Source organism: Zeus faber (genome assembly GCF_960531495.2).
Source record: "Zeus faber genome assembly, chromosome: 1".
NCBI lineage: Eukaryota > Metazoa > Chordata > Actinopteri > Zeiformes > Zeidae > Zeus > Zeus faber.
Genome location: NC_137193.1, coordinates 10,121,157 through 10,147,506, shown reverse-complemented (window position 1 = coordinate 10,147,506; position 26,350 = coordinate 10,121,157). Strand labels below are relative to the sequence as shown.

The window sequence follows — 26,350 nt, the reverse complement described above, 5'->3', positions numbered from 1 at the left end:
GAAGACCCCCTAGTCGTCGACAATAAGGACATCTTCTCCAGGTCGTTTCCTCCGTCTGGATCCGGCGTCTTCCCCGTTCTGTCTTCCCCGTTAGGTGGCACGGTGGCGCAGTGCATTGTACTGCTGCCTCACAGCAAGAAGGTCCTGGGTTCGATTCCCACCTGGGGCGCTGTTGGCACTGTGCTCCGGCGGGTTATCTTCCAAATAGGAGCCTTTCTGTGTGGAGTTTGCATGTTCTCCCCGTGCTCACATGGGGTTTCCTCCACCTCACGTCAGTAAGGACCCCCACCAAAAACATGCACCCATCATTGTCTGACCAGCAATGGACATTTATCACCTGGTCCCCGGGCGCATCCACGTATGCTGCCCACTGCTCCTGGCTGTGCCCCCGGAGGAAGGACAACCCAGGATGGGTCAAAAGCAGAGAATCCATTTCACCGGCCACCATCAAAAAGCGTGTGTGTGTGCAAGCATGTGTTATAGTGTGGTGTGTTGCGTGATGAATAAAGACTGTTTCTTCTTCTCTCTCTGGGCAAATTTTCCCGGCCTCCTCACTTCTGTGGCGGGAGGCCAGACTTAGACTTTGGTATTTGTGTGTTTCCCCCTTGTGTGCACTGTGTTTTGTGTTGCAGCATTGTTGCTGAAATATATGTTGTTTGAGATATTGAATTGTGAGGGATATAGAATGACAACACGGATGAGAAAAGGACTGTTAAAAGTCACGGACAGAGATCGGAGGAAGTGTGCGGCTAGAGGGTTGGATCGTATTGAGAGAAGTTTCTGGAAGAGATTCCAAATGCATGCACTCTGCTGATGACATGTAAATGTTTGTGTGTGATACTTACCCTGCCCAGAATCCACAGCTTAGCTGCCACACAGCAAGATTATGGTTAAAACATTGAGTTCCACCCACTCTAAGCTACACACATTTAGCATCGACAGTAGCGCTAAATATTAACCGATACCCAACTTGACGCAATTGAACCTGACTGAACGAACCAACTGAACCAATTGAAACCAACAGAAACAGCTAATCCAACTGAACCAACTGAACCCAACTTAACCACCAGAACCATCTTGCCCGCTCACCGACATCTCTGCCAACCTGCGAAAAAACGACACCAACGCCATCAGCGCTGCATCCATTGAGGAAGCCAACGCCACCGTCAAAAGCTAACTCGCACCCAGTGATTACACCCAGCAGAAATCATGAGCCAGCAAAGCACATGGCACCCATCTAAACGATTCTACGGAGTCAGAGGCACCCTAGCATTTGTACTAGTCCCAACATTATAAGTAGTATTCCCGATACTGTGGCATCATGCTCAACCGATTGAAGATAATGGGGTCCTCAAACCTACAACCCACAACCAATCAAGTGCACATGGCCGAACCACCACCTGGGACTGCATTATACATGCCGGCACCCATGTCAAAAACCCCTCCTAATTTTGAAAATAACACAATCTGTATAAGCCCGCCAGGTCATTGGACAGCACCGCGCATTCACTTATCCAAATTGATCGTCCTAGGCCATGCCCATATTGGAGGGTGCCAATTCCATTCCCAAGGTTCTGCTACAGCAGACCAGGTAGGTCCCCGTTCTATTCTGGCTGTGCAGAGGCTTTAAGCTGCACACTAGCTTGCCCGCCAATTGGTCAGACCTATGTGCCCGCGTAGCGGTGGCACAGAAAATGCCCATTATCACTTCAGCTGACCTCAAACTGCCTACTAGTGCAAAAAGTACTTATCAAGCTGCAACCACAGCCAGTATCCCAGTCCCCACTGGACCATTCAGACACCTCCGAATTTACTTTGTAGACATGATCACATTCTGTGAACAGTCTGGTTAAATCAGTGTTAAAACAATTGCAGCTGACACACCAAAAAGGATGTCTCTTTCCACTACCACTCTCAAGGGATGGTGGAAAGAGCCAAAGGCTCGCTAAAAGCCAAAATTGCCAAAATCTGTGACAACACCAGCCTCAACTGGGTAGATGCGCTACCCCTCGCCCTCATGGCTATGAGGAGCCAGACTAACCGACTAATGTGCCTGAGGCCTCATGAAATGATGACAGGAAGGCCGATGCCAGTACCTTGCCCCTCAAGGGCACCCCCCTCGAGCAATGCCAAAACGAACTGATTAACTATGCAAAAATCTCTCTGCCCTCCACCTGCGAAATGTGATTCCAGACGACAAACCAGTGCCCGCCAGAGCCTCACAGACTGGGTGTACCTGAAGGTACACAAAAGAAAGTGGTACGAGCCCCACAGAGATGACCCATTTCAGATAACTTTGCTTACCCCCACAGCTCTGAAGGGCAGCGGAAAGGACGTCCGGTTCCACATCACCCACTGCACCCCAGCTCCGGAATACAACCGTTCCATCACTACAATTCAGCGCCACCTGAAGGCAACACCATCGGACACCCCTTACAAAGACCTCATGCCCAAAGCTAAGTAGCACACCGACCTTGACACAAAGCACCTTGACACATCTGAATGACAACAACCATCTCAAGTCATGACTCTCATGTTAAAAGTAATGGCCCTTCTCGCTGTTGTTCCCGGCATGATACCGATAGTCTTGCCAAGCCCCCCAAGCCTTAATGGCTTAAGCAGGCATCATAATTCTAGTTGTTCTTGTCATTCTGATGTTAATTGGATGTTGTGTGATGCCACTGGGTAGAGCATTCATCATGAAAACAGTCGCTATGCATCAAATGGCTCTGACCGTGGCTTATCACTGATGATCTCCTCCCCTCTTTCCCAGAACTCACCGTCCCTCCAGCTGACCCAGACTGGGAGACGGAGGACAACTGGGTGTAGGATCCGTTCCTCCGACGCTGAGGGGGAGAGACACCATAAGCATGGAGCCCGACTCTAGGTTGGGTTAGATGTGACGGTGGAGAAGAAACAAACAAACATCTCCCGAGAGGCATTAGAGGCCTGGCGCCTGCACCATCGCCCCTCTCCACTCCTCTCAGCTGCACCCCGTCCCTGCGATGTATTGTTGTGTTCTGATATACAGTATGGTCATCTTTTCCCTACAAATACATGTTTTTTTTCCCTTGTAGCTCTTTTCCATCCCCAGTCCATGCGATGTTTTCTGATAGCCATATACCTGTACATAGCCTCACAATGCTTCGACTTCCCCTTTATGAATTTAATTGTGATTTTGTTTTCATAATAATAATATGGTTAGGTAATACACTTAGGTTAAGAATTTCTTATTTTGGTTTGTTGTGTTTTGAGATTGGTTATTGGTTTATTTTCTGTTGTGATGTTTTATCCTGTTCTCTTTCTTTTGTGGAGATGTCCAATCTCCAAGGGGGGATGATGATGAGTCGTTACGCTCACCCCCACTTTCTTTTTGTATTCTAACTGCTCTGTACTTTCCATGCACCATATCAGGTCATGTTTGCCCATTCTGCATGGAAAAGTACTGCTGATAGAAAATACAATAATTGATACTTGTGATAGGATGCTTTATATGCTTGATATAAAGAATAGATCATAGGTTAAATGTATTTCATCCCATAGCCAGTGCCAGCTTGTGTGACATCACAAAAAGGATATTCTGGGTTTAAGTGCGGGTGCACATGATGTTCCCCAGAATTTCCCGAACATAATGTTCTCACAACTTCCTAGTTTGTTGAATGTCAAACTTGTGTCACAAAGCAACGTTTGGCTTTTACGCTATCATACAGTAACGGCACCCAAAAAATGACTGCACCCTTTGTGACATCTGCCAGTAATTGTCATCCCACAGATACTATATAACCAGCTCGTCAGCTCTCTCTCTCGTCAACCAGCTCTCTTCACGAACAAGACTCCTGTGTGCAATGTTCTTAAAACTTTCTACCAGTACTAAATAAATACTTTTTTTTTATCCTTAACTCTTCATCTTATTTCGCTCCAGCACAAATACTGACCATCAGACTGCAAGAGAAAATGCAAGGGACACATACAGAAGGGAGAGAAAGAGAAAGAGAGGGGCAGGGATGGTGCAGGGGCAGCGGGTAGACACTTGATTTTTGGGGTAATGATGCATATATTAATATATATTAAATGTTATATTTTAGAAATAAATGTAAACATAATCGTGTCACTTAAAAATAAATAAGAACATCTCAATTAATGAATACAGCTATGTGCACATAAATCTGGCAACTACTTAGCAATGAGTTGAGCAGGAACGTCCCTACAAGTGACTGATGTCTTCTGCCTGAAGCGACAGCTTTTCGGTGATTGAGTGCACAGAAGCGGCACAATCGTAGAACTACACCAGGCGCGTTGGCGCAGCGTATGTGCACATTCTGTGTACGCTTCCTATTTAATCCATGTTAATCCACTGTTGGAGCTACACTGGCCACGTCAGCCACATGGATTCCCATAGATTCGATTCTTTGTTGCTATTTCTCTATTTTTGCGCTGGATATATATTAATTGTCAACTGTGTGCGGCTATGCGAGTCTTTTCTATAGCGACACGAGCTGAAACTCCACATAAATGTTTTTCTAAGGAGTGCAATCAATTCAAAAGTGTTTTATATGAGCCTGCATCGCCCCAGATATCTGGAGCTGCCTATTGATCAACAACCATTTTAAATACAAAAGAACATTATTGCATTAACAACATTAACAAACATATGCATTATTTCTACGTATCACATATTATGTGCAACACAGTACAAACACATCCCGCTGACCAATTCCAACAATTACAGCTGTAATTCATTACAGCTTGTAGTTCAGGTCTCTGATGCTGGCCTACAGAGTGATTGTTGGGAATGCTCCCACCTACTTAAACGCTCTTGTAAAAGCAAATGTTACCCCCCGGATGCTGCGCTCGTCAAATGAGCGTGGCCTGGCTCCGCCGGCCGCACAACCACGGCCGTCCAGGTTGTTCTCATTGGTAGCTCCACGTGGCTGGAACGAGCTGCCGAAAGCGACCAGAGCAGGGACCTCCCTCTCTGTCTTTAAGAAGCGCTTGAAGACCCAGCTCTTCAGTGAGCACCTCCTCTCCTAACCTACAACTACTTAGCACTACTTAGCAGTATTTATTGTTACACTAATGTCTCTGTCGCAATGCAGCTTGAATGTTATTCTGCCTTGTAAGTCGCTTTGGATAAAAGCGTCTGCTAAATGACAAAATGTAAATGTAAATTCACATTTGAATTATATTAAAGGTTATTCATGGCAGACAACTATAAAACAAACTTTATTTCAGACCTTTCAACTGGAAAGCTGCGTGACTGTATAACTTAAAAGCCTGACGCAGAGCTCATAGGACGGACAGAGATCCATCCACCTGTTGTAATGTCAAGCGAAAAGCAGGAATCACAAAGAATAATAAGAGCGTCGGTGGTATTTCAGACGTAGCACTTGGTATCAAAAAATAAAAAAAAAACAACATGAAATGTTTTTCAACACGACCGTCCCGTCTTTGCGCAGCGGGGACGGCACCGGACGCGGACGCCGAGCGCGTCGCGATTTGAATGAGCGGACCAATCGGCGGGCTCCGTCGCGCGGAAGCCGCGGGCTCCGGCGCCTCGGCCAATCGGAGCGCGGCTCTCACGGTCGCCTCTCCTTTTTGAATTGGGCTCCGCGGGGGCGCGCCGCGCTGCCCCGCTTGCCCCGCTCCGCACCATGAACCGGCCGTCGCCGCCTGGACCGAGGAGGCACTGGGCAACTTTAATGTCACGCCGCGCACAGCGAACCCTGCGTCGGGTTTAGACGATTCTTCTGAGCCGTTACGTTGACCGACGTTTTTTTTGTTTGTTTTTGTTTTTAATCCGGAGGACTTACCGAACCCCTGTCTCGTTTGTGTTGCTAGCTCGTTAGCTGGTAAGCGGGCCAGCGCCGGCTCGTTGGGCTGGTCCGCCGCCCAGTTTAGCGCGACCGGGACCGGTTTTCATCTTGGCCTCTACATAACCAGCGGGTGAGTTTCGACTCGGGTTTCAGCTCGGTGAAGCTAAAACCTTAAGCAACAACAGGCGTTTAGCAGTAGCAGCCACGGCGGCTAATTACGAGTGCAGCACATTGCACACACGGGGGCAATTCCACGTTCGTAACACGAGACATAATATACATACTTTAAAAGCATGGGCGTAAAAAAAAGCTTTACACTGGGGAAAAGATCGCATGATTTAACCACACGGATAACAGGCTAAAGTGCGAATGAAAACAGGTCGACACACTGAAACATGGCAGGGCTACACTCACCATAGTGACATCTCAACAGTGGCGCAAATGCCGTTTGCAGTGATACTGAACCTAAAGTGATGAATTCATCCAGTTTACCAAGTGTTTTGTGTGCTGCCTTCTAACTTACTGCCTTTACTGCCTTGCGATCGTCTCGAAAAATCAAATCACGTTAATCACTTGTTTCCATCCGAATTTTAAGGGGAGTGTTGCACCGATCTGAGAAATGTTGCAGTAAATCCAATGTGAATTAGGTGAGTTGCCATCACTTGGCTTGAGGAAAATTTACTGTACCCAAATTTTTATGCAAATAAGTTACTCTTCTGCAAGACTCACCGTTTGAATTTTATGCCAGTCTTACAGTGGCATGAAATGAACCAAGGAAATACATTAATTGCAATTGTTTGTGTGACAGTAAATCCTCAAATTGAATTTTGGACTGAATGAGCCCACGAATCCAAGCGAAATTGGGGAAAAAAAGTTTCCCAACCCTTAAACTCCAACCGCATCCAGTTTGCCAAGGTTCCCTCGCTTCACCAAAAAAACAACATACTTTCCGGTTGTTGTGTCAACTTCGTCGGTGTTTCTGCTTCGAGTCCTTCCTCCTGCCCCCCAATTTGGTGGTCGTCATCTCTGTTTCCCGATTACCGTACATTTATTCTCCACCTCATTTGGCCCTCTCCGCCATGTCTTTGTGTGTTCACTCCCTCCTAACTTCTGATCGTTTGGACAGCTTGGGCGCCTCTGTCGGTCGCTGTCATGGCTGACAGCAGCATTCTGACTTTGGGGACGGCGCGGAGCCTGCTGGTGGATTCGTCAGTCTACGACTCGCGGATGGCCGAAACCACCAAGGACAACGTCTTTCTAGCGCTGGCGTCCGAGGACATGGATGGTTAGTGCGCGGCCCCTTTCCCCCGCCTGTTTTCCTGCTACGTGTAGCGGTGCCCACCGGACGTCAATACAACCGAAGCCACTGACCAGTCCAGGGGAGATAAGACACCCTTCCCCCCTCCTTCAACCTTCCTCCTCCTATATAGTTCACCCTTCCTTCCCCCCCGTCCTATATCGATAAGTCAGTAAATAAGTAAGATAAATAAGTCATTCATTACTTGCATGATGCTACCTAGTGTATGTCGGGTAGGAGATTTGGGAAAACTGCTACAAGTTTGGCGAGCATTACCTTTATACTGCGTACATTCTACCATTCAATTTAAAAAGTAACCAAACACGAATCTTAAACCAAAGGCGAAAGCTCTGAATCCACACGTTGGCCGTGCTGCACCGGAGTGAAAATTTGGTTTGATTTCCTGAGCCGCTCGTTCGTGGCCCCCTTATTTTCCTGCTCCTCCATCCTCTATTTTCTTCTATCTCTTCCCGCTCCATCAGAGATATTGGTCTGTCGGCCAGGGCTCACCCCGGGCTGTCTGTCAAAATATAGGAAGAACCCCTGATCTGATTCTGAGCTTTTTATTTTTCTTCTTTCCATGACCTGTTTTTTTTTTTTTGTTTGTTTGTTTTTTCTCCTTTCCTTCTCCTATAAAAATGAATAAAAATAAAGTTGTATAACTTTCCCAGATGATCTCGGTCCCCCAAAGACCTTGCCTGATATCAGATTTCCGTAGGGGAGGGGGATTAGGTTTTCCCTAACCAGTCACTAGAGACCAACGTATCCGCCTGAATCTAACGTCATTTTAAGTCGAGACTGATGTGCAGCCATGCCAACATACTGGTTTTGCCGGTGTTTTAAGAGTTGGAGCGAAGTAAAAAGGCGATCTTGAGAAGACATGCCATCTATGTAAAACAAACTATGACAGCGTCCCGCCCGTAGCGCTGATTGGGTAATCGTTAGTCCCCCGCGGCGCTCATCGGACTGCTCATTTTTCAATCCAGAAACCCCTGTTTCATGTCATGCCAAACCAGAAGAATCCGTCCACTCGGTGGAGTGGGCGGATTGAAAGGTCTGGACCCAGGCAACCAAAGACCACCTGTGGTCTGGATCTGTCGCTTGGGCAATTTCTTCATTGTGTGTGTGTGTGTGTGTGTGTGTGTGTGTGTGTGTGTGTGTGTGTGTGTGTGTGTGTGTGTGTGTGTGTGTGTGTGTGTGTGTGTGTGTGTGTGTGTGTGTGTGTGTGTGTGTGTGTGTTAAATCTGACTCCTTGTCATTCTACCATCATTGTCTTGTTATTCTAGTGAAATACTTCATATTTATAATTTATACCTGTCACAATGTATCCTGTGCATAGTATCACATTTTGTGTATTTAGAATATCTAACTTGTGTGTGTGTGTGTGTGTGTGTGTGTGATCAAGATTATATTTTAATTAATCTAGATCACATTGAAAATGTATCTTATTTGTTTTTTTGTGTGAAGTCCTTGAAAGTGAAAAGAGTATTGCTTAAAAATAAATACTTGAAAGTCCTTGAATTCTCTCTCTTACTCACCCTCTCTCACACACACAGACATGCTACCCAAGGTGGAGACCAGGGTGGTGGTGGTGGGAGAGGCCTGCAGGAACACTGTGATGCTCCAAGCCTTGAAGGTACGCCCCTTTCTCCACTAGTCTCTACTTACCCATCATTGCCCCAAAAAAAAAAAAGAAAAAAGAAAGATAAATGAAGGAGTGATGGAGGCTGGTACACGCCCTCAAAATGTGACTCTCCGCTACTTCTGGTTTTGGGTGCTTTGACTCCTTTCACTCTGAACCCCCTCCTTTTCAGAGTCTGGCGAAGGGCAATAATGCTGCTGAGGGTGGATCCTCTGTGGGACATTTTGTTACCTTTCAATGTTCCCGCTGCTCGTAATATCTCTTCCCCCCTAACAACCTATATTTTAATGTTTTTATCAGTGGGGCCGCATGGAGCATAGTGGAGCTGCTTCTGTAAACAGCCACTCCACTCAAATTCCTCAACTCAGATGTATACGCCTGGTGTCTTGCACTCTCTCTGGTTCTCTCTCTCCCTGTCTCTCGCACACACGGGCACACACACACACACACACACACACACGCGCGCCTGCACTCACACACAGTCCCACCTGTCTGTCTGCGGAGATAAGACAAGCTAATTCAGGTTTTCGGCTGTGATATTTGGCAGCCCCACAGAGCCCTTCCCCAGACTGGAGCATTAAAATGTAGCTCCTGCATGGAAAAGAGTGTCTCCTGATTCTGTTCAGTCGCTAGCGCCCGGTGGTACCCCCCCCACTACTCTCCTCACCGCGACTTCCACATTCCCTCCCCGGCGGCAAAGCGCGACGCTTGTGCGAGTCAATTCCGCGCCCCCCATGAGATTATGTTTTTGTCCCCTTATAAAAAACGAAAAATATTTCTGATTGAAACGAGAGAGAGAGAGAGAGAGAGAGAGAGAGAGAGAGAGAGAGAGAGAGAGAGAGAGAGAGAGAGAGAGAGAGAGAGAGAGAGAGAGAGAGAGAGAGAGAGAGAGAGAGAGAGAGAGAGAGAGAGAGAGAGAGAGAGAGAGAGAGAGAGAGAGAGAGAGAGAGAGAGAGATTTATGTAGTTAATTAGTTCCTCCCGTTCCTTCTGGAACATTGGGCGACGAGTCCCCACCATTTGCGCCTTACCAGAATGGCTTATTCTCGTCGTTTCCGTAAAATGCTTTTTTAACGGGGTGAGGTTGTTAACCTCACGCTTTATGTAAAAGTGTCTTTATTCCAGGGCTGTGTCATAGAAACCAACGTAAGACGCTTTTTCTTCCGTTGATGTTTTAAAGAAAATAAATCTATCCCCTTAAAAGAAAAAAAAGATTACAGGAGTATTAAGATGGATAGTTGACAAGGCAAAAGTGTCATTATGTGGAACCCGAAAAATAAAGTAAGCATGACCCGCAGAAAGCTCAATGTGTGCTACCAGGTATGGTTAAATGTTGTACAAAATCAAGATGAACCAGGGAATTGGTTCAGAGTCTCTGCTCCTTTAGTGCAAGAGTTGCTTACCTATGGAGGCAGGATGCTTCCTCATGCAGGCAGGTGTTTTTACTGCTTTCCCGCTCTGCTGCAGCCTACGAGGAGAATTTGTTTGTTGAAAAAGTGCTGCATCTTTTAATAGAATGAATTTAAGAGTCGGAGTCGCATGAGGTGCGCGTACGGTGCTCCCTGACAGCCGTCCGCCAGATGGCGCCGTCTCTCGGTCAATTCGACGGGGGAGGAAAGGGCGGGCAAACGAAAGAACCCCTCAAAATGCTCTTCTCTGAATGCTTTGACCCTTCCTGTTTTTCATTTCTGTCAGCCCGCCCCCCCACCACCACCTTCCGCCCTACGCCCGCAACACATTTCACACCCCCGGGAAGTTGTTGCCTTTAGGCGTTGCTGCCAAACCACAGACCTCCTTCCTTCCGCGGCTGAATGTCCTCTCCTCCATCACAGTCATCATCCGGTTGGCTTCATCCGTCAGAATATATCTCTCTCTCTCGTTCTCGCTCTTGCTCTCTCACAGCTCTACCGGCCTATTAAAATGTCTCTCTCGCCCGCCTTCTCACACCCGGAGCCCTGTTCCCCCGCCTATCCAGTTCACCGCCCCTGGAGCTCTTCCGTCATCATTTTAATCCATATTTTTTTTACAGACCATCGGCGTAATGGAGGTTCCAGTGGTAAAGATAAGAGGAGGCGAGCCTGGTGCGGAGGAGAAGTTGATGATAAAATCTATAGTCAATATGGTATAGTACTCACCTGCCTGCCTTCCTTCCTTTTTCCCGTCCGCCTTCACCGACCCATCAGACTTAACACCTGAGGGGAGCCTTGAGGGGTGCAGGGGTCTTGATTCACGGTGGGAATGTTTGTACACGCCGCCTGTGCACGGGCCGCTCCGTCCACGGCGAAAGTGATTGGCGGCGAAACAATCTCACAGCTCTTTAAAGCCCCGTTTTTTTTTTTTCTTTTTTCTTTCACTATTTTAACTGCAAAGTGTAAATTTATTTTCCATGCATCTGCTTAACGGACAAAAGCGCAGCAGGCCCATTGGTTAGAAGATTGGCAAATTTCTACCCCAATTCCAAATGTTCCCGACGTGCCGCCGGCGATGTCTGTGCACGGACACGAAATGGAATGCATAAATGGCCGCCATTACGAAGCCATCGGGTCTTGGGGTGTTCCCTGTCAAGTGTGTTTCGCCTCTTGCTTTTTCTTTATTCCTGCCAGACGTACGCTCTGCCACGAGAGAATATGGAGTTGATGAAGAAAACTCCTTCCAGGGGCTTTGAACGCTGTGTGGTTTGGTAAATAACGTTAGCCCACTCGCTCGGTTATGTGTGTGGGGGGGTTTGCATGACAATATCACTGTGGTGTGGTGGGGCCCCCTGTGCCAAGGACAGTTATTGGCCCCGACAATGAAGCGATCCAGCCGCAGGGCTGGTTGATCAGGCTTCCTGCATCCCCCATCCGAAACCTCATTTGCAGAAGATGTCGGCGAGGTGGTCAAACGTGACTTGATATCAGACACGGTGCAGCGTGCCGATGGAGCGCTAACCCTGAAATCAATATGGATGTCTGGGGAGGACTAACAAGCTCTGATTGTTTTTATTTTGTAATTTTTTTTTTTTTTTGTCAAATTTATGTAACGGGTGTCAATGTCTGTGTCAATAATCAATACGTTCCCTAACTCCTATCCTTATGTAACTGGAGAGGGAGGGAGGGAGGGCGCGGCTGCCGCCACTGGTGTCTTTTTGGCTCCTATTGCCTTTTCTCCTTTGTCACAAAGCGGAACTAATTTACCTGAGGTAATTTGTTTTATGAGCGGGTTTACAGGTAGCACGCATAATTTCACCCAGCCATTGAAGGGCAGCTGGAGCTGCACGCCGCCCGGCAGTTAGTTTTGTGATTTAATTTCTGCCCTTGTTTATTGAAGCCATTGGGTCCTTTCGCGCTCGCTCGCTCTCTCTCCATCACTCTCTCTCTCGCTCTGATTTCAATGGCTTTGTGTTTGGCTGTTCAAGTGTACGACAGAGGGGAAACGGAGCGTGGGTACATCTCTGCCGTGTGCAGACTGCGGAGGAGACCAGATTTAGAAAGCTAAGAAATCCTCCCCAGTATTTTGAGTCGTCCATCTGGCTTTGCTAATTGGCACAACACAGCTGGAACTAATGAGCCAAACTGGCTGGCTCAGCACACGGGCGGCTCGAAAAACATAGCTGGACTTTTACTTTTTTCGAACCTGGACTTTGCCACAACTGAAGACAGTGAAGATGGGTTAGGACAAGTCATTGTGACTTGTGTCTAGCAGCAGATGACAAACGTTTTGGGTTCATGCTGGTTGTCAACATGACAGAAAGGAAACCCACCCGGAGGCAAATTATACACCTGTGAGTCAAGTAGTGCTGCAGCAATTAGTCAATTAGTTGCCAACTATTACATTAATCGCCAACTATTTCTATAATAAATTAATGGTTTTGAGTCATTTTTTTAATAAGAACATTTACAAATTCACTTATTCCAGCTTTTTAAATGTGAATATTTTCTGGTTTCTTTAGTCCTGTATTGACAGTAAACTGTATATCTTTGGGTTTTGGACAAAACAAAACATTTGAAGACGTTGCCTTGGGCTTTGGGAAACAGTGATTGGCATTTTTCGGCATTTTCTGACATTTTATGGACAACACGATGAATCGATTAATCAAGAAAATAACCAACAGATTCATCCATAGTGAATATAATCGTTAGTTGCAGCTCTACAGTCAAGGTGGCTACGTTCCCAAATATAACTCTCCTTAAGCCTCAGTATCTTCTTTATGGAACAATCTTTCTCTCTCTAATCAAGACACCCATAACAAGAACTCCGTAGGTCTTATGGGGTGTATTGTATCGGTTTTCTTGACCCACCGTCCAGTGGTCATCGGCAGAACTGCTGGTCCGCTTTAATTCTAGTGTGCTGTGTAAACAAAAGGCGTCTCTCACAAGACAAAAGATCATGTATTGCAAGTTTGATCAAGTGAAGGTGGGTTCTGAGCCTTCGCACCACGAGGTTCGTACCTCAAAGCGTTTTCAGTGAGTGAGATTGGACAAAAGTGCTTTTTATTGTCTTTGCCGGGGAGAGTCTCATACTAATCATGTCACTCACGCTATGTTAATACAATTGACAACAACTCATTTGCTTCTAATATTCATTTTCACAGCAGATGAGAAATGTTCCGCTTCCACAGTGTAACTGACCAGTGTTTTGCTAATAATCAAACAGTGTGTGTGTGTGTGTGTGTGTGTGTGATAAATTCCAAATGTCACCAATGCCAGCCTTTGTGGTGAGTGTTTTGTCATCCGTATGCCTTCTGGTTTATTCAATGCCCTGTGGTTATTTATTAATTTGCCGTGTCTCTCCCTTTCATCCCCGATGCTGTTGATTATGCCGCGTGCTGTCGCTCTGCAGGACATCAACGCGGCATGCATAATGACTGACAGCGTTCAGGAGTTCGGCGACGGGGAGAACACAGAGTTCGAGACGGTGTTTGTCCTTGCCGACTTTGACTCCCCGGACTACGGCTACCTCTACAAGCGGGACAACCGCATCATCGGGCCTCCTGTCGCGCTGCACTGTGCTGCCAGGAAGGAGGTTAGTGGCCGCTGCCGCCAACTGCTTTTGTTCTGCTCCACACCAGATTCACAAAAAAACACCCACCCAAAGCTCTTTTAATCAGGGTTCCTGCAGTATGGTAAAGTATGGAATTCGGTTTTTATTCATTTCCAGGTTTGTACGGAAAAAATAAATGTAGGTGGCGGGGAGATTTGTGTTTCCAGACTATTGCCCCTATTCTGTTTTCTATCATTTGAAATTCAGAATTTATAAAAATTAATTGATCATCAATTAAAAAATTTGGGGCAGGCAGCAAGCGCAGCCGAAATGTTTACCTCCGCGTGAGAGCCAGAGCGAGCTTGATGTCGTCGAAAGCAAGGCAAGAAGGACGCCTTGCGACTGAACACACAGTCCTACGCAGAGCTGCCTGTACGTCATGGCCTGCAAAACAGCTCTGTCCCGATTGCCGTATAACTGGACATCCGCGACCAAATTGGTTTTAAAGAAAATGTGGCAATATCTTTGAATTGCTGTACATAGCATCACAAATAACCAAATATTAAGCTTGTCTGAACATTTATGAGCTATGCAGCGATGTAGTTATCGGGGGGGGGGCACAGAGGAACGGTATCAAACGAGCCCTGGAGCTAAATTATTTGAGACCATAGTATAGATAAGCTCCGAGGTCTCTGAGGCAGTTAAAGTGGGGGGTACTGAGAGAGTATGGGGTACCAGGGCCATTGGTACGAGCCATCCGGGCCTTGTACAACCTAAGTGAGAGTTGTGTTGTATTCTGGGCACAAAGTCAAACAATGTTCTCAGTGGGTGATGGACTGCGCCAAGGTTGCCCCTTGTCCCCGATTCTGTTTGTGATATTCATGGACAGGATCTCAAGGCGCAGCCGAGGTGAGGAGAGTGTCCGGTTTGGGAACCTCAGAATTGCATCTCTGCTTTTTGCAGACGATGTGGTTTTGTTGGCTTCATCAGACAGTCACCTCCAGCACAGACTGGGGCGGTTTGCAGCCTAGTGTGAAGCGGTCAGGATGAGAGTCAGCACCTCCAAGTCTGAGGCCATGGTTCTCTGCCGGAAAACGGTGGATTGCTCCCTCCGGGTTGGGAGCGAGTTGTTGCCCCAAGTGAAGGAGTCTCAGGATCTTGTTCACGAGTGAGGGGAAAATGGAGTGTGAGATGGACAGGTGGATTGGTGCGGCGTCAACAATGATCCAGACCGTTGTGGTGGTGAGGCAGCTGAGCCAGAAGGCAAAGCTCTCAATTTACCAGTCCATCTACGTCCCAACCCACACCTATGATCATGAGCCCTGTGTAGTGACAGAACGAGATCGCAAATACAGGCGGCCAAAATGAGTTTCCTCCGTAGGGTGGCTGGGCTCAGCCTTAGAGATGGGGTGAGGAGCTCGGAGTAGAGCCACTGCTCCTTCGTGTCGAAAGGAGCCAGTTGAAGTGGTTTGGGCATCTGATCAGGATGCCTCCTGGGCGCCTTTGGAGGTTTTCCGGGCACGTCCAACTGGTAAGAGACCACGGGATAGACCCAGAACACTCTGGGGGTATTATATATCCCAGCTGGCCTGGGAACGCCTCAGGTGCCCCAAGACTAACTGGAAAACGTTGCTGGGGAGAAGGGGGCCTGGAGCTCCTTGCTCAGCCTGCTGCCACCGCGACCCGGCCCCGGATAAGCGGAAGAAAATGGATGGATGGATAGATGGAATGTGGCACGGACATCAGAGCGCATGGAGAGCCGCGTTCGCTTCTGGATGCGGACTCCCCATATAAATGTTATCCCGGTGCATTTTTGTAAGCTTCTATCTGTTTAATCCTGTAATTGTTTTCTCGACTTGAAGAATCACAATCGACTGACGGGTTTACCAATTATTATTTGACCGGCCGACTTTCAGGGGGCAGGCCTAGTAGGAACTCTGTAAGATGGAGAAACACACAAACGTTTTCAGTTGTTTCAAGTCCAAACCAGGGGGGTGACTTATCTGAGGCCATTCGTGAGATATATATATATATATTTTTTTTTAAACGGTCACACACACACGCACGCACGCACACGTGTGTAGAAATCGGCTTATTCAGTCCAAATCATGAATTGATCTTAACTTTTTATGCCTATGAAACTTCAACATGGCATTTTGAAACATTCAGCAGCATTTTTTGCTATTTATAAGTTACTAATATTATGTTTTTCTGTAGTTTTTAATCCAAAATGACTCTCAAATTGTCTCCAAAAGTGAGAGGAAGTGGTCTCGCCCCTATTCATGAGAAGACCTTTTGAATTGAGACAAACTTGAAAAGGTTAGTGTAATACAAGCTCAGCCCAGTGAGTGCAGGCGGCATCCTGATCTGATGCGTTTTGATGTAATCGTTGCAATTGGTTATTTAAACAACAAAAAAAAAAAAAGATAGACTAAGATCACATGATTTAGTGATTTTTATTTTTTCCAAGAGGAAAACAAAATGTCCCCCCCCCCCGCCTGCCGGGAGCATGAGAAACAAGGACGCAGAGAATACACGGCGACTGGCGATAGCCCGGGTGATAAACGGGGCCCCGTCTCCACGCCTCTCCGTTTGTCTCTGTCTGACTGACTGAGATCCCAGACGAGGCTTCTAATGGCCGAAATGAGGAATAGGCCGCTCTGTCTGGGGGTGGGGGTGGCGGGGGCTATCAACAAGACATAAAGCACATCAAGCACGCTACACATTCATCAGCCGGACACACATATTTTGAGACTGTGTAGAAGTATACCTCCAGATTGCGACAGTGTTGAGGTAGGGGGGAGTAAAAAAATTTGGCAGTTTTTCATCCGTATCAGCTGTTCTCTCTCTGTGTGTGTGTGTGTGTGTGTGTGTGTGTGTGTGTGTGTGTGTGTGTGTGTGTGTGTGTGTGTGTGTGTGTGTGTGTGTGTGTGTGTGTGTGTGTGTGTGTGTGTGTGTGTGTGTGTGTGTGTGTGTGTGTGTTCGGCCGCTATCGGAACTATGAGTGCGTCATTCCTGCTTCATTCTCTCGTGGCTGACAATACACTGTATTTTGCATAGCGACAGATCATTTGTTTCAATAATGTTTTCTTTCTGTATTAGTCAATATTAGGGCTGCCCCCAAATAGCGGGCCAGACGTTAGTCGAAGTTTTTCGTTGGTCAGTTAGTCGCAAGGAAAAAAAAAAAAAGCGCCTTGTCAAAATTAACCTTGAAACCTTTATGGCTGCACCCATGTATGAAGCCCTAGAGGGCTTTTAATTTGAAACAAATTTGAACAAAAATAAATGTTCATTCTTCTTGCTGGTTGAAGAATAATTACGGCTTTTGATGGTTTTGATGTCAATAATGTAATTTAAATGTGTACATTAATAAAATAACAGGGCATAATAAATTCAACCAGTGTAACGTTCGACCGGTGTAATTAACAGCTGGCTCGCTTCATGCCAGCAACACTTGCTGGTTATTAGGTTTCGTATTCATCTGTAATGTAGCACAGGGTTAACAATGTTAGTTATAACATTCTTCCTCAGCCCTGCAACTCAAACTATTTTGTCATGCCCCAAAAACATATATCTAAGTTATTAAATCAATATCATAAACGTGCGACAATGAGTCGTCTTTTGGCTTGAACTGACTAATGACTTGAACGGATTAGGAACATCTTTAGTCGGGGGGCAGCCCTCGTCAATACGGACCATCTGATGATGTCATGCACTGTCTGTCTTAAACGACGTGCACAAGCTGTAGGTGTGTAACTGAAGGGTGATGAGCACATAAGTGTCTAAAGAAGCTATTCCTCTGTGTATTCTAGCCGCTGCCCTTCTCCTGCCGCCCTCTCTACTGCACCGCCATGCTCACCCTGTCCCTGTGCTTCACCGGCTTCAGGAACAAGGAGGAGGTGGTGAGTTCACCCTTCTCTTCATTTGTTTTCCTTTTTTTTTTTGATGTCTCATGTCACCTACATCAGAGCGTCTGTCACAGTAAGACACGGGCTAAAAGGATGTTCATCACAGTTAAATCAATATGCATCTATTCTTAGACAGTTAATTTCAAACGCATATTAGGCTAATATCACTCTTCTTTCCCTTTTTATTTATTTTTTTACCCGTTGGTTGTAAATTTTGTGGAAATTTGTTGTACGTGATGATTATAGAATTATATGACCCAGATGAACAGCAGTATTCCATGTGTTAATAACGGTTTAGCCAAAGAAAATATGAAATTATCTTTGTATTTTCCATCAAAGTAAGCGATATATTGGCCATTAGAGCAAATGGCTCTGAGTTATGAATGCAGGAGCCCAATACTTTGACTAATACTTGTTACTACACAGGATTTGATCACATCTTGCTGCCTAGTTGTTTCAGGCTTTGTCTGTTTGCTCCCTCCCTGTTCCCACAGAAGAACCTGGTCAACCTGGTGCATCACATGGGCGGCACCATACGAAAGGACTTCAGCACCAAGGTCACGCACCTCATCGCCTACTCCACTCACGGGGAGAAGTACAAGGTCGGTTTTGTTTCTCCGTCACGGATGACGTATATGATGATGGAATTGGCTGTCCGTGTCAAACCATAAAATAAACCAATTTTTTTTAACAGTGAACCCAAAAAATGGCAATGTACAGTAAACTAGAAGTCTAGATGGTAAGAAACTCGCCAATATAGAATTAACCTCAAAAATAACAATAGCAATAGAAATAAAAATGAACCTAGCAGTAAACTGGGAAAAGTTTGCCTAAAAATAAGCTGTGAACAATAAGAATTTGGCAATTTAAAATTATGTATAATGTATATACTGATATATAAGAATATAAATAGGCTTAGAAATTAACTGTAACTAGTAAAAATATACCTAGAAATTAACCAGAAAAAGTGGGCTCCTTTTTGAGGAGCGAGCTTGACTCTTGGTGATTTTAAATGGAGACTATGTCTATATAGTGTATATAAATAATCACTGATAGATAGATAGATGTGTACTTTATTCACCCTGGGAGGAACATTTTAGTGTCAAAGCAGCTCACATACAATCTCACATGCTCAACATGCAATTATAATAAAGCAATAGAATAGAAATAGAGAAAATATGAGGCAATATACAATAAATCTCGAAGAGATGGAAAAATGTGAACATATGCAATAAACCTAACAATCAATACTTAAGTAGAATAAAATAAAATGTGGAATATCCAATAAAGCTGTTCATCGACAATTAATATGGACCTAAAAATAACAAAATCAGAAAAAATTTCCAAAAAAATAAATTAGGAAAAAACTGCAATGTACATAAACCTAAACAATAACTCAAAGATGGATATATTTACAATGTGCAATAAACCTTCAATAAGATGTTAACAATAAAATGAACCATATAGTAAAAAATGAATAAAGGTCTGGTAATTAACATTAAACGAATGATGAATATTACATATGAACCTATAAATTGACACATATGTTAATTAAATGAAACGAAAATAATTATTTATTTAATAATAATTAAAGTGTGTGTGTGTGTGTGTTCAAGATTCAATTAACAATAAAAGTAAACCTTGCGATAAACAGTAAACTGGAAAAATACGTATTCAGCATAAATAATTATACAATAACAAGGAATTTTGCAGGAAGGAAAGACGTATGTAAGAACAACAACCCCCCCTGGCCTTGAAACCCCATCACGTATGATGAAGGTTGTTAAATTTCCCAGTCGCGTCTAATCTTCTCTCCCTTCCCGTCTTTCGCTCCTGCTGGAAAAGCCAAAGTAGCAGTGGGGGGAAAAAGGGAAGAAGTTGTAAGCTTCGTGACAAATGGTAGCAGCCATTTGAAAATGTTTGAGGGCGGTGTGGGGAGATCAGGAATAGCAGTTGCTTTGGTTTTTTTTCACATTGCGCCTCAAGTGGGAACTGTTTATACCCGTCTCGTTGTTATTGTGAGTGGCGGAGCGGCCATGAGAAATGGAAACAGAGTGTTGCACCGCGAGGGCTTGCAGACGAGCCGTTTGACACTCTTTGGTTAGACAATTCTACATTGTTAAACTTGTGCGACAAGTCTGTTTTTCTCTCTCTCTCTCTTCCTCTGTTTACAAAGTCTGTCGCTCTCTTGCCTTGTCTCTTCCCATCGCCCCCTCACCCCTCCACGTTTTCGTCTTTTCTGTTAATCCCCCTTCTCTGTCTCTCTGGCCCGTCCTCCCCTCAGCTGGCGGTGTGCATGGGGACCCCCATCCTCACCCCGTCCTGGATCCATCGCGCCTGGGAGAGGAGAGACGATGTGTAAGTCCCCGTCCCAAGAACACAGGCACTGATTCGCTCATCGGAAGACTTGAAATGTGTACTAAGCAGCGATGAGGCTTTTTTTTAGGAGACTCCAGTCTGCATTTCACAGTCAAGCGCTCATTTGGTATAGGCCTGCTGGCATACACACACAGTGTGTGGATGACCAATGTGCCCTACAATGCTTTGAGCTACTTAACAAAACACATTTTAGTAATTAGTAAAGCAATATCAGAGCTTATGATATACTGCAAACTAGGGGTGGGAATCACAGAGTACTTCCAAGATACGATGCATTGCCCACGATAAAAATGGTATCACTATACAGCGATTTTTGCAATACTTGATTCATCACAAGGCAATTAGTCTATGATACATTACGATATCTGTGGAACTGGGGACGAAAAAGGCAAAAAAACAAAACAGGAATTATCTATTTATTCACTGCATTGTGGTGTCAGTTCCACAGAATTTGACAACTGAGATAAAATAATGTACAACAAAATGATGTCCAATCTTTAAATAATATCTTAAAATGTTCAATAAACACTCAATTGTTAAATTCAATTTCAAGGCAATATCAGGAACGCATGATACCTTCTTCCTTTAAGCATGGCAGCGAATAGATTTGGCCCCAGAATTTAATTCCAATATATTATCAGTACCGTGTTCAATTTCTCACGTTTATAACAAACCAAATTTCATGAAAATCTGTTCATAATGAGTCGAGTAACAGTCAATTTTGTAGAAACGTCTGCATCTCTCAATACACGTTATATTTGTTCACTAGCGGATCTCGATCGCTCCACCATGGCCGAGGAGCAGACACGTAGAGGCGATGCTTTTTTACATTACATTACATTTAGCAGACGCTTTTATCCAAAGCGACTTACAATTGTTCAAACACCGACGGACGCAGCCATCAGGAGCAATTAGGGGTTAAGTGTCTTGCTCAAGGACACTACAGCATGCTAGCAGGAGGAGCCTGGGATCCAACCAGCAACCTTTAGATCACTAGACCACCAGCTCTACCGCCTGAGCTACCAGATGCTGGCTAAATACAGCTCATTCACCACATGTCGTAAAGTAGCAGCAACGTTGCGTGACGTACTCAAACCAACCATTGTGCTTCAGAGTAAAACTGGATGGTAGCTCAGGAGGTAGAGCTGGTCGTCTGGTGATCCAAAGGTCGCTTGTTCGATCCCAGGCTCCTCCTGCTAGCATGCTGTAGTGTCCTTGAGCAAGACACTTAACCCCTAACTGCTCCTGATGGCTGCGTCCGTCGGTGTTTGAATAATTGTAAGTCGCTTTGGATAAAAGCGTCTGCTAAATGACAAAATGTAAAATGTAAAACACAGCATCTGTCTGGTCTATCGTCTTATCACTGCGATTTAGGGAATTATTACTTTAAAAAGTAACAGAAGCATTAAAACTGTATTTAACTATGGTTACATTTTGCAATTAATTTCGCAGTTCACGTGCGTGCCTTAAGGATAAACTACCTCCTGCTACTCCACTAGTTTACAGCTTTTTTAAATTATAATATTGATATTTGGCTCCAGTGTATCGATAACATGTCCCTAGAGGAAGTATCACAATGTATTCCAGTATTGATATTTTGTCCCACCCTTATTGCAGACCAACTTTATGAGTCTCTATCATGATTACTCAATTAATAGTGTGTGTGTGTGTGTGTGTGTGTGTGTGTGTGTGTGTGTGTGTGTGTGTGTGTGTGTGTGTGTGTGTGTGTGTGTGTGTGTGTGTGTGTGTGTGTGTGTGTGTGTGTGTGTGTGTGTGTGTGTGTGTGTGTGTGTGAGATTAAAAACTGTTCCATAAATGTCCTATCAAAATAATCTCTTGAATTTGGATGATTTTGTCAGAAATACTTTACTTAGAATGACTTTGTGTCGTGAGTGCCACTATGATAGAATGTAATGACTTTAGTTGGACACAGGGCGGAGCGATGTTAAAAAAAAACCAAAAAAAAACAAAACCTTGTCTGGGCTTTCTCCAGCATATCTAGGATCAGTGCTGGGCTTGTTTCTCAAAAACACAAAACATTTATTACTCGTTATTCTTTTCGTAAGTATTATTTATTACTGCCTCCCAACGCGTCACACAATTTCTTTACACGCCAAAAAATTGGTAATTGCGTCCTTTCTCCTCAGAATTCAGACTTTGCATGTGCGCCTCTGTGTGAATGTCAGGCTAATCGCCGGGAAGGCTTCAACCACTGACACCACCTGTTTCTGCTACGTGCAGTAAAACACGATCGGCTCGGCCGTCAACGCTCACTTTATGTAGGTGCGGTGGCAGACAGACAAATGTTGTAATAATCCATTGCCCATCCAATGTGTAATTTCCCGAAGCGCCGCGTTCCCTCCATCCATTTTTGTTCGCACTTACACTCGCTCCCACGTGCAGATAAAGCACCGTGACGTAAACTATTGCCGCAAAGCAGTTCTGCCGCTGGTTTGCACCATGGCGTAGGCGCGGGGCCGTACGTGCAGCTGTCTAATCATGGGAGTAAACTCAACATGCTGTGCAGCAATTATAAAATCAGTGAACAAACGTAAAGTTGTAACAAGTGATTATTATTTTTATTATTTTATTTTATTTTTTCTTCTTGGGGGGTCATGTAAAATTATTGCTGAAATTGTAATATGTCATTACACAAGTCGCTACTGGGACAAGTGATATTATTTTGTAAGTAGTTACTAGTACTAACACGTTACTGCCTGACACTGTCTGGGATGAAAGATTTGTGCTTCATATGGTAGGTTTACAACGTGGTACCATGTTTGTATATCTTGACAACAACGCCTTGTTGTCAAGATATACAACAAGTACAAGTGGTAAAACAAATTGATAGCAATTGCCTTTCCCATGCTGACTGCTCCTTCAGTACATTTCCACAGTAGCACACACAGAAATGAAAGGGAACCTATTATGCAAAGCATTTTCAGCGCTTGTGCACCTACGTTTGGGTCTCTGATGGTTAGCGATGTGCGATGAATTCTCTTTTTCCATTCCTGTCCTCTTGATCATCTGCCCAGGTCTTTCCACGCGGCAGACGAGGGCTTCCGCACAGATTTCAAGGTTCCGCCCTTCCAGGACTGTGTCCTCAGCTTCCTGGGTTTCTCCGACGAGGAGAAGGCCAACATGGAGGAGAGGACTATCAAGCACGGTCAGCACCTCATGTGTCCCCCAACCACCCGTTCACACATAATCCGGAATAACATCATTATTTCACAAGCAGCGTCTGTACTACATGCTCTGCCAAGCCAAAATAAAACAGTCTGATGATAGGTCACACTTGCTGCGATGTTTTTAAAGGCTAACAATGACATTTTGGCGACAGGTTTTTGGTCTTTAACCACAAAACACGAAACAAAAAAAAAAACAGTGGTCTTTTGGCCCCTCAACTTCTCCTCTTTTTGCTGTTCTTTTTAGTGCAAGCAAAATTTTACCTGCCATGCCTTTTTAAAATAAGTATATTTTTTTTACAGTTGGTTTTCCTTGTTTGGTAGAAATGAAATGTTTAACTCAGAAGTTTGTTGGGGGGGAAATGCTCATAATTGTATTTAGTGAAATTTGTGGCTTTTGTTTTCACCAGGCAAATACACAAGCTTATTTATTATTCTTATTTAAATTCTTAAATAAGCTTTACTTGCTGTACCCAATTTAAGATTTCACTTAACTCTTTTCCTTTTCTAATCCTGAACTATTTAAACTAGCATGAGTTGGAACTCAATTTAATAAAACAGACTGACACATATACTGTAATGGTTTTTAAATTGAGGCCAAACAACCTGTGGACTGTGTGGTTCACCGTTTCTCGGGTACAGTGCATCACAGCAAGAAGGTCCTGGGTTCGATTCCCGCCTAGGGCGCTGTTGGCACTGCGCTCCGGCAGGTTATCTCCCGATTATGGGCTGTGGTGTGGGGAGGGGGTGGTTTGAGCAGCCACACCTGACCCGGATCTCGGTGATTGGGTTCAGAGTGGCTGCATACCAGTTGCTTGTTGGGTTAAACATATTGTTTTTTTCAATGTGGAAAACCTTTGTTAAAACTCAAGGACGACACACTTGCAAAGAACACAGGCCGAGAAAAATGTTGAGAATAATAATGTACATTTTTCCCCAGAGTGTTTGGGTGTTTTATATTTGATTCACAGAATAAGATTTTTTTCTGTAATTTTTTTCATGAAGCTTTTGTTAACTTAAGGCAGCCTTGCCATGACCTCCCTATGTTTGTTTTCAAATAAATGTCCAACTGTTGCGTGCGCCTGTACCAGGCGGCACTTACCTAGAAGTGGGGGACGAGCACTGCACCCACACTGTGGTGGAGGAGAACAACGTGAAGGAGCTGCCCTTCCTGCCCCCGAAGAAGCTCTTTGTGGTCAAACAGGAGGTATGTGATCACCAATACTGAATAATCAATACTCGTGTATTTACAAAACTAACTACACACTATACCTATATACTATACCTAATGTACTTGATACACGATCAACAGCCAATCAGTCAGTGATCGCTGGGGGGCAGCATATAACGTCATGTAATTTGGCAAATGCGGACTCCCCATTACAGAAGTGCACGAGTTATTATTCACAAGTGAAGTATTAACACGAAACATCCAGTTTTTACTAAGTTGAAGTCCCATAGCAACGAAAAGCAACAGGGAGACGGTTGGTGGTGATGGTCCCGCTTTTACTGATTAGTTTCAGAACACGGTAAACTGCACTTACACCCTTTCAATGCTCGGGTTTTTCCTTGCGTATAAAAAGAGAAACTCATCTGTCATTGATTGAATCGTCGATGGGCCCAAGCCTAATGCTGAGGTTAGAAAAAATTGCTAGTATGCTGGCCTTCAGACTTTACAGATACTACCTGTAGAAGTCTGCAGTCCCCCTTTTTCATCCTCAACTTCAAACACACGTAATAATCCTTTTCCTGCTCCTAAGCTGCTTTCACACATATGCCGACCTTAAAATGATCCGACCATTACCCGGAGAAGCTGTATGTGTCAATGCAAATGTCCGAAGGAGATAAGATAAACCTTTATTAGTCCCACAACGGGGACATTTGCAACAGATGTGTTTGAATCAGCTGGGCCGGACATTAACCAGACTTTACCCAGACGGCACCCCAGTACAAAGGCTGCGTTAATGTCCGATATGTGTGAACAGAGCAGGTAAATTGTCCGGAGAATTCACAGTGAGTGAGTGGGCGTGTCGCGTGTTCATGACGTCTCTCTCCTGCCCCAGTCATTTAACTTTAAGCAACGTAGCCTGGTCCGCTATCTTGGGTGTGCTGAAAAAACTGCAGTGTCATTGCATTCTGCCTGCTCCATGCACGCTCTACCCAGGCTCCGCCCCTCGCCTGAACCAAACACAGTATTTCCAGTAGGTGTTAACACGTCTGACACAAACAAATTCCGGCTGTGTGCCACATGTGTGGAAGGGCAATTCCAGATATTGTCCGGACCTGATTATTAGGACATTGTCCAGCGTTCATGTGTGGAAGCAGCTTTAGTCTGCCTCCTTGTTATGCCCCTTGCCTATTTACCTCTTTAACACAACACTTCGAACACAACACTTCGATGCTTTTCTCAACCCTGAGTACCTTTAACCACTTGATGCACAAACAAGACGCGTCCTTCAGTTGGCATTGAGGTTCGAGCTCTGTCTGATGTGGGCGTCGGTCGTCTGTCCGTCCGGATGTGGATGATTCACACACGTAAAAATATATTCATGATTCCCCTTTATTTATAGTCCCCCACTGAAATGTTATCTCTCTGCATCTTGTATGCTGCTATGTGTTTATCCTGTTATCGTGATGCACACTGACTGACTGGTGAACGGGATGTCCTTTTTGCACGTTACGTGAACGTCCACACGCAACTTGTGATCCGTTCTCCGTGATCCGGCATTTAAGGTTCAGTCTGTCCAAAAAAACAAGTGTATTTTATTGTAGAGGTATTTACTGTAATTGAATGAAACAAAAACAGCTGTGCTCAACCGTGCATAATGGGAATACTTTCTCCGTCACTCCCCCCCCCCCCTTGTTCTAGTGGTTCTGGGGAAGCATTCAGATGGATGCCCGAGCAGGGGAGTCCATGTACTTCTACGAGAAGGTGAGTAGGCCAGTGCGTCCACAACGGCAGGTCACCATCCCATGATCAGCGCTCACCTACTTTTCTGTACTGACATTCTCCGTAAATTTAACTCCCTTTGTTTCATACAAAGGGAGTGCATGTAATTGGTTTTTTATTTTATTTTTAAATTTATTTATTTTTATGTAATTTCTCCACATCTGCGAGGAATCCAGGGACTTGAGTTTCCCAAACCTCTCACAATACAGGATTAA

The 26,350-nt window shown here is 44.9% G+C and overlaps 1 protein-coding gene across 1 annotated transcript in view; it reads left to right on the top strand.

Moving 5' to 3' along the window:
* Positions 1 to 5,760: 5,760 nt before the first annotated feature.
* ect2 (epithelial cell transforming 2) overlaps positions 5,761 to 26,350 on the top strand; it is a 64,509-nt gene continuing 43,919 nt past the window's right edge. The window contains exons 1-11 of the mRNA XM_080012704.1: positions 5,761 to 5,943; positions 6,940 to 7,098; positions 8,667 to 8,746; positions 10,781 to 10,873; positions 13,573 to 13,755; positions 17,526 to 17,615; positions 18,116 to 18,223; positions 19,906 to 19,979; positions 23,036 to 23,166; positions 24,277 to 24,392; positions 26,055 to 26,117. Coding sequence (XP_079868830.1) covers positions 6,966 to 7,098; positions 8,667 to 8,746; positions 10,781 to 10,873; positions 13,573 to 13,755; positions 17,526 to 17,615; positions 18,116 to 18,223; positions 19,906 to 19,979; positions 23,036 to 23,166; positions 24,277 to 24,392; positions 26,055 to 26,117 — 1,071 coding nt within the window. The 5' untranslated portion in view covers positions 5,761 to 5,943; positions 6,940 to 6,965. The remainder of the gene's footprint in view (positions 5,944 to 6,939; positions 7,099 to 8,666; positions 8,747 to 10,780; positions 10,874 to 13,572; positions 13,756 to 17,525; positions 17,616 to 18,115; positions 18,224 to 19,905; positions 19,980 to 23,035; positions 23,167 to 24,276; positions 24,393 to 26,054; positions 26,118 to 26,350) is intronic.